Below are 9,575 nucleotides of genomic sequence, written 5' to 3' on the forward strand. Positions count from 1 at the left end.
AAATAAAATAAAATATAAAAAACCTTAAATTTATTGGCAACATATAGGCAAGACAACATTTCTAATTTTAGTTTAATTTAATTTATTTAATTTCATTTAACTTGATGTACTAAAACAACTAAAACTGAAATAAAAATTAATAAAATTAAAAAAGACATAAAAAAAAAACGAATAAAAATGACAAAAATGCACAAAAAATAAATCACAAAAAATAAATAAATAAATCTAGCCGATTAAATTTTTATCCAAAAAAATTTTAAATCATGTTTATATACATGGCTTTTCCATATGTAAATATCTTACTTGTTTATTTACATGATTTCACACACCTGACCAATGTGTTTTCATAACTTTTCCAGTGGTTTGTTTTTTTAAACCACTTTTAAAAATGTTATTAATATACATGACTTTTCAATATGTAAAAATTGCAAATGTTAATACTCATAGTAGGCATTAATCCTGAGCTGATACAGAATTAATATGTTAAACAAAATGAGATGTCATGTTTTGGCTTTACCATTTTATTTAAAAAATTGTTTAATTATACTAAATATTAAGTGAATGTATAGAACTAAAGGGCAGAAAGAGAAAAATATGAACCCTGGATTGCAGAAAATGTATACAAAAAAGAGAAACAGGTGCTGAATGAAATCCGTTTGTACGATGTGTTGTTTCAAGGCACTACAGTAATTCATGCCAGAAAATACACAAATATGCATCAGTTAACGCAGAGGATATCCCAGCATACATAACCAATGTACTTGTGTGTCGAAATGAGAAAAGTGAGGGCTTACGCTTTGTTTTTCCGCTGTGTGAGAGGCGGGAGGAGCTGGGAGAGTTCAGGAAGGGCGTCGGCCAGCGGTCTCATGTCGCCCACCACGGGCGTGGCCTTCCTCCGCGCCTGCGCCACCTGCTGCTCACGCGCCAGTTTGATCGCACTGATCTCTGGAGATGACAGAAAGACAAACAAACTACATATGAAAAAGTGGTTTTCTGGTAGCAACGAGCAGTAGACACACATTCACATATTTATTCAAATTCACACATGCTAACTGAACTGTTGCACGGATGTGGATAACACAAGTTGTGAAGTTGTCATTATCATCAAAAGGCATGAAAAGGAAGAAAATAAAAAGAAAAAAAAAAAAAAGAAAAGAAAAAAAATAAGGCATTAAATAGCAAAAAAATGAGAATTCATAAAATAAGAGGTATAAAACAAAACAACATAAGGGATTTAATAAAGCATACAATAAAAAAAAATGTTTTAATGTAAACAAAAAAATGTAATTATAAAAAAAAAAAAATATATATATATAAAAAGGCATTAAATAACACATTTTTTTAGTTGTATAAAATAAAAAAAAGGCATGAAAAGGAAGAAAATAAAATGAAAAAAAAAAAAAAGAAAAGAAAAAAAATAAGGCATTAAATAGCAAAAAAATGAGAATTCATAAAATAAGAGGTATAAAACAAAACAACATAAGGGATTTAATAAAGCATACAATAAAAAAAAATGTTTTAATGTAAACAAAAAAATGTAATTATAAAAAAAAAAAAATATATATATATAAAAAGGCATTAAATAACACATTTTTTTAGTTGTATAAAATAAAAATAAAAATTGTGTAAAATAAAAAATAAAGCATTAATTAAAACATTAAAATTTTAAATAAGCATTAAAATAAATAAAAAGGTATAAATTAAAAAGGCATAAAAATAAAGTACATTCAAATAAAATAAAATAAAATGTCATTAAATAAAAAGGCATCAAAAAGCTACAAAATGGCATAAAATAAAAAGCATAAAACCTAAAACACAAATTCATATATAATTCATATAATAAAATATATAACATATAATGCCATGATGGAATTTAAAAAGCATAAAATATAAACCAAAAAATTATAAAAAATGTGGAAAAATAAGAATTAAATACAAAAATTAATTAAAATGAATAAAAAAAAACAAGAGCATAAATACGTAAGATAAAAATGTGTAAAACAAAAGGGTATATATTAAAAAGGTGCAAAAGCATAAAAATATAAATGTATTAAATAAAATGTATAACATAATATGGCAAAAATACATAAAGCATCAAATAAAAACAAAAAAGTGTATAATTACATAATTACATAAGTAAATACATAACCCATAACTATAAACCTAACCCTATACATAAAAATACATACAAAAAAAACATATCTCCATTTAATCTAGGCAAAGAATCAAAAGAATAAATGTGTTTTAAACAATGTCTAAAATGCCACTTATCACAGTAAAGTTACAGTAGGTCACACACATAATTAAAAAAATTAAAAAGTCAGTTTAAAAGGATCAGTTCATTCTAGTAGGCCAATATCCAGTATGACGTCCTGTCCAGGTCAAAGACAGAAACCTGCAGGAACGGACTGATGTCACCCGGCCATCTAAAACCAAACCAAAGCTCTGAGACAGAAAGCAGGACACACCAGCAGCTTCAGTCCAAAAACAACAAAGTACATGTAGGGAAGAAAACAACAGACACAGAAGCACTTTGACAGAAGCACTACGTCTTTTTGCAAACACAAAGAAATGTCATTTTCTCACAAGTGGCCATTTTGGGGGGTTTTCTACTGCCGTTATGATCTTTTTACCACTGCATATCTGTATAGAAGTGTTATTGTACACCATTTGTTAAGACCTTGAAGGTCTTTGCGTTTTATGAATCCATCAACATCTTAACCCTCCACCTTTTTAATTTCCTGACAGTGCGACATGCAGTCTGAGGCTTGGGTTTCAGCTGGAGCCGTAAGCCCCATTAGATCCTAATTATAATCACCTTGGACCGAGCTTGTGTTACACGCCGCATTGATCGGCCGGAGCAAATACGGGCGTCAGAATTGGGGTGTGGCGTTAATGATCCTGCCATATCCATCTCTGAAATTCCCGTCGGCCCATTAGAGAATCACAGATCAGTTCACGATGAAAGAAATAGCCTCACATGAGCGTTTCGGGATTGTGTTCTCCGGACAGTTGATGATATAGAGTTTTTCTTTGCAGGAAAGGAAAGAAGAGAAGGTGAACAAATACTCACTGTTAAGCCATCTTTCCCTGCGCTCCTTCATTTTTTCTTTCTTCGACTGTTGTTTCTTTTCCCCTGTGCCTGAAAAAAAGACATTTTTATATGGATCATTACTGATCAGTTCAACAACATGCATGACTGTCCTTTTAAGATTTTATGCATTCAACACTAAAAAGACTTAAAAATAAAAACAAAACAGTAATGATCATAATTCTCAAAAGGGGAAAAATAAAAAGTTTAGAATGCAATGCAATTTGGTTCAATAATTTAGCTAAATAAAAAAATATAATAATAATAATGCATAAATAAAAATAAAAGGCATGATAATAAAAGGGAATAAAATAAATTAAAAGACAAAACAGGAATAGAAAATAAAAGGACATAAAGCCATAAAAAATTTAAATGAAATTTCACAAAATAAAAATGAATAAAATGGTAAAGGCATATTTTTAATGTTTAATTTTAAACATTTCTAATCTTAAAAAAGTTTTTTATACTTTATTTCTACTTTAGCTTTATTTTAATTAACAAAACCTATTTTTAATAGTTTCAGTTTAAACATTTATTTTCTTATAAAGTAAAGTTTAGGTTTTTCATCTGATATTTATATATTATTTTATTTAAGCTTTATTTTAATTAATGAAAACAATGTTTAATAGTTTTCATTTTAGTTACCAGTAACAACAGTGGTTTAAATAGAAAAAGCAAAAGAAATGCACTGGACTTTCTAGTTATTCTTTGAAGAGGGCTTTAGTTTTGGTTTAAATGCAGGTGTTTTGGTTCATTTGGGTTTTGTTTTGTCTGCAGAGCATGAAATTCATGCACCTGTCAAAATAACGCAGCGGCAGCCAATCAGTTAAGGACACGGCTGGGAAAACAAAGGTTGCAGGTTCAGTTCCCAAAAGCACTGCTGACATCACTCATTTAAATTATATATCATTTAAAAAACACACAGATACTTTAAAATGACATGAAACGGCATTAGCAATATGTTTAAATGATGTGAAACAGAATATAGAACAGAAAATAATTTAGGGAGGAAACTAAACAAAAGCAATGTTCTGACACAAAAAGTCACTATTTTTAATCTAAAGTGAATATTGCGGCATGTGTCATGTCTGTTGGATTGCAAATGGAATGGAAAATAACAACAGCTCTCTTGTGAGTAGATTACAGTAGGATGTCTATTATCTGTTTAACTGCATGTAACTTCCTGTTCCCAGATAGTGACGTCTTATCAGGGTGAGCATATTGTGTGTATTTAACGATTGTACTGACCTCTGGGGATCAGATTGAGTGTGATGAAGAATCTATATGTGCCTATATGTGTATGTATCAGCATAATTTCCATCTGACAGAGGTCATTCACAGACCACTGAGGTCAAACCACGAATAAACCCATGTGATGCACAAGATTTACACATTTAATGTTCATAAAAAGGAAAATATTAAATTGTTATTAATCATTTAACATTATAATAACATATTCTGATTGTTAGTATAATGAATAATAATTACTTTTCATTAAAATAATTATTTAAATTACTGTGCACTGAAAAAAAAAAAACAATTTTACAAGATTTGCATGCTTCACTTTCAGAAAACCCACTAATTGGGTGCTTATGCTTAGAAATAATTTTATTTTATTATAACTTTTTATAACAATTTATTTTATTATAACTTTTTATAACAATTGTTAGTATAATGAATAATAATTACTATTAATAAGATACTATTACATTTCTGTGAATTGCAAAAATAAATATGTCAAGACTTACTGTGCACTTCATAAAAATGATTAAATTATTATTAATCATTAAATATTCCAATTGTTAGTCAAATTAATAATAATTTATAATTACACTTATTAAAAACAACATATAAAATACTGTGCATTGAAAAAAAAGTCACAAGATTTGCGTGCTTCTCTTTCAGAACATGCACACTGGATGCTTAATAAAAAGACTAAATTGTTATTAATCATTCAATATTGTTATAACAGTGCAACTCTTAACATAATTAATAATAATAACAACAACAACAATTATTTAAAATAATATTTAAATTATTGTGCATTGAAAAAATAAATATATCACAAGATTTACATGCTTCACTTTCAGAAAATCCACATTGGGACCATACTAAGAATTACTGTTATTAATAAATTTCATTTTATTATAACATTCCAATTGTTAGTATAAATGAATAATAATTACCATTAATACAAATATTTCAAATACAGAGCACTGAAAAAGTCGAGAATGTCAATATTTACGTGCTCTTGTTAGTGTAATTCATAGTAAGTACTATTAATTAATAATAATAATTGAATTACTGTGCAAAACTCCACAAAAACAACAAACTGCCCAAACTCAATTTCGCTTGGTACTCTGAAATTATCTGCGTTGTGCAACATATGCTAAAAACAGTTAAACTACAGTAACCGTTTTGTCCAAAAATAACACAAATGCATTAAACCCAGAGAGAAACACATGAAAATCAGTCGACCTCTGCGATTTCTATCGCCAGAGAAACTCAGCTCAAGTTGCTGGTTGCCGAGCAACATTCAGAGGAAAAGAGTGTTTGCATGAGATATTTGATGAATGATGCATTTATATAGCGCTTTGTTGTGTATTGTTGTACACCCAAAGCGCTTTACAATCATATAGGGAGGTCTCTCCTCAACCACCACCAGTGTGCAGCATCCACTTGGACAGCCATGATGCGACGGCAGCCACAGGACAACGGCACCAGTGCGCTCACCACACACCAGCTACAGGTGGAGAGGAGAGAGAGTCATAGAGCCAATCAAGTGGTTGGGGATTATTAGGAGGCCATGATTGACAAAGGCCAGGGGGGCAATTTGGCCAGGACACCAGGGTTACATCCCTACTCTTTACGAGAAGTGCCATAGGATTTTTAATGACCATAGAGAGTCAGCACCTCGTTTTAACGTCTCATCCGAAAGACAGATTCATGATCATGATAAAAATGCCTTCAAATCTCTGCAAAGATCCAGTCACTGAAAGATGGGAAGGTTTGACAGCCTCAGTGACCTCAGTGACCTCTCTTGCCTGGCTGTGGATGTTCATCATGACAGTTCATGTTCTTCATGAACACTTCATTTTTTTATGAATACACATGGATTAAGCTGAGCTTTTTTGGTCAAATCAACATCTTTATCTTAGAGGACATTGTTGAATCTCACAGAAACACGTCAAGGTCACATTTCATTGCGAAAAGAAAAATAGAAATGATATTTTGCATAAAGAAAATAAAGCAGATTTTAAACCAGACCAGATTTGTAAAACCTTTTTTTTTTTTTTTGCAGCGTTACATTATTTTCATGAATTATACACTTTTCCACCCCATCAAATTCTCATAATCATAATGAGTGCAGACATTTGATTTTGGTTTTAAGGGGAGAGACTGCAGGCAAAAACCCTGTTTTTTCTTGCACCTATCAAATTTGAGATTTTGGGCTTTTTGGTTTTTCATAAAGTGTTTTTTCAGACTAGTGGAAAGAAAACATCCAAAAAGACACTGTTAAGTGTTTCTTTTATAGCACTTTATCTATTTGTGTCAATAGATTTCAATTACAATACATATTTTTAAAGGCCGTTTTCTCAAAATGAGTTTTTTTTCTCCTACACTGAGCCATAAATCTCCACTTCAGTAGCACTTACACACACCAAACTTCACATTTTTATTCCTGTCTATATTCTGAATGTTTTTACAGAGGGATTTGTTCATATACAATTTGCTTGATTATATACAACATTTTATTCCCCCCAAAAATTGTGAAAATATAATGTTTTCTGTCCGTTCTAAGCATTTTCTGAATTATGGAGTGACAAAAATGAGACAAAATTCCCTCTGTAAAAACTTTTGACTCTAATATGTCAAAAAAATTAAACAAGAATTTTGAAACTGACATAATCCAGTGTTTAGATATTTGTACTAGAAATGTATGTAAATTAGCGCATATTTCATTAAATAATGACTCACTTGCATATTTAAACCTAACATTTTAGAAAACTTGTAATACAAAAAATGTTTGCAATTATCAATGTAATCAATCAGCTGGGTAAGTAAGGCCATAACTATTAGTTATTTTTTTTACCCTATTCACCTGCAGTGTCTCGCCTGTAATTTCCATTGTCCTAAATGGTGTTCATTTTATAGTAAATTACACAGTGGAGATCAAAATTAGAAATCAACCCCCAGTTTCCTATATTTCGAGGTCACTGCTTAGTTCTATTTGAAGTTATACTAAAAGGAGCAGAAGGGCAGTTTTTTTAGGCATATTTCATGAATTCAAATATATTCTGAAGCACAGTATAAAAAACTTAAATGAGATATCTGAAAAAGAACACTTTCAGATACCTCTGGCACCTGGTGCTAATTTCCTTAATTATATGACAAACCTGGATTTAACTGGCAGTCTAACTTTCCAGTTTTCACTGACTTTCCAAGATGGCGGGGCACTCTAAGGTGACTGAAACCCTCAGACAGCAGGTTGTCCAGATGAAGGCCAAAGGGATGACCCTCCCAGCCATAGCAAGAGAAGCTGGTCGCTCCAAATCTGTGATTTCTAGAATATTGCAGCTTTACAGTGACATTAATTCATTCAAGTCCCCCAAAAAGGCTGGTCATCCATGTAAGACAAATGAATGAGAAGACAGGATAATGCAGAGACTCTCAATGGGGAATCGGTTCAACACTGCAGCTGGAATTGCTCGCCAGTTCATCGCTAAACAGGGTAAGGATCTGTCCCAGCATACAGTGTCTCTGCACGTTTAAGAGAAGTCGGACTGAAAGCACACTCTGCAGTGACCAGACCTCTCATCAGCAGAAAGAATCAAAAGGCTAGACTCATCTTTGCTGAGGAGCATGTCGTGTGGAGAGAGGAGAACTGGTCCAAAGTTCACTTTAGTGATGAGAGCAAGTTTCATTTATTTAGGTCCGATGGGAAACATTATGTTTGGCGTCAAACTACTTCAATAATTTCAGATGCTACATCTGTATATGCTTTCCACATTTTAATGCCAAAGATTGATTTCACTCATTTCCCAGCCGTGCAAAATGAATCAGTGTAATCCAATTGTAAAAATGAAGCCACATCCGCAGCACACATTTCTGTGCATTTATGTATGCTATTTTGTACATGTCAATCACTTTGAGGCGACTGGCCTGTTGTGAGTGTGTGTGTGTGTGTTTGTAAGAGAAACAGCATCTCAAATGACCATCATCCTCCTGTGAAGGAAAGCTGAACCTGGACAGATTCGATGCAGGAGTCTCAAGAGAATAACATGAGAGTTACGAATTAGTCCTGAACGATTACGTGTCATGTACACATCAAAACAAGTTTTCGCTCAGTTTTAACAGCGTTATAGACACACACAGACGTCTATGTGTTTTTGTCTGTATATGGGCATGACACGGCCATGGAAAAACTGCACAATGAGCTCTGTCCTCGGGAAACGAGTCTGGAGAGGAGACTCGATAAGAGAAACAAATGTCATGTCCTACGACCCACATTTCCCCACTATATCACTTGTTCCAGACTGACGATCTCTGATAGAAAGGCCTGCACGTGAAGTCCAGACACAAACACCCTGGGCCTCTGCATCCTTCAATAATATGATAAACACAACATAAACAACATCTGCTTTTACACAACGCCACTGGGAAAATGACAATGACGTGAAAAGGGGGGAGCCTGAAACTCTTAATATATTGTATTAAAAGGTAATATGCTCAGAACAAGATATATATAAACACACACTGTCATATACCATTTTTAACAATGTTATGTGTTATTTTGTTAAATATAATATTTACCACATTATATATTTACCAAAATTACACAAGTAATTTAAAATAAGTAAATGTATGATATTTCAATACAGCAAAAAAATTATTTGCATACATTTAGTAGACATATACAAACATTTTTCTCTCTCTCTCTCTATATATATATATATTCATTATTTTATTATTATTAATGTAAGTAATATAAGTAAGGGTAACAGTGTTGAACATTTAGTATGACACTAAAAATATGCATATATATATATTGTTTTTCTTTACTTTTTTTTCATTCAAACCTGTTACCAAAATTTGGGGTATTTAAATTCAGCCAAAAACCCTGATTTGTGTAATTCTGTTATTTTCTACCAACAAAAGCTATATGAATGAAGCATAATGCAAAAAAAAATTAAAATAAAAACATTATTTTTAATTGTCTGTACTATATGTGTGTGAATATAATGTGCAAAAACAAATACAACAACAATAAAACATCAAATATCTTCTGACTGATTATAAATGAAGCATGTTCAAAAAAAATCAAGGACATATAATATATCTAAATAAATAATTAAAAATAGACTTGCATTTTAATTTGACATATTTTAAAGGTATTACAAATATAGTAACATATTTGTTTATTTGTTAAATGTACAAAAACCATAAATAAAACAATAAACAAATCAAATATAACTCTGATTGA

The 9,575-nt window shown here is 31.4% G+C and overlaps 1 protein-coding gene across 1 annotated transcript in view; it reads right to left on the reverse strand.

Annotated features, from left to right (window-relative positions):
- LOC107653529 (protein FAM207A-like) overlaps positions 1-9,575 on the reverse strand; it is a 15,010-nt gene that overhangs the window by 1,260 nt on the left and 4,175 nt on the right. The window contains exons 3-4 of the mRNA XM_016440277.1: positions 3,074-3,142; positions 792-945 (exon numbers count right to left, since the gene is read on the reverse strand). Of these exons, the coding sequence (XP_016295763.1) occupies positions 792-945; positions 3,074-3,142 (223 nt within the window). The remainder of the gene's footprint in view (positions 1-791; positions 946-3,073; positions 3,143-9,575) is intronic.

Source organism: Sinocyclocheilus anshuiensis, unplaced genomic scaffold, assembly GCF_001515605.1.
Source record: "Sinocyclocheilus anshuiensis isolate Anshui unplaced genomic scaffold, SAMN03320099.WGS_v1.1 scaffold1079, whole genome shotgun sequence".
Classification (NCBI taxonomy): domain Eukaryota; kingdom Metazoa; phylum Chordata; class Actinopteri; order Cypriniformes; family Cyprinidae; genus Sinocyclocheilus; species Sinocyclocheilus anshuiensis.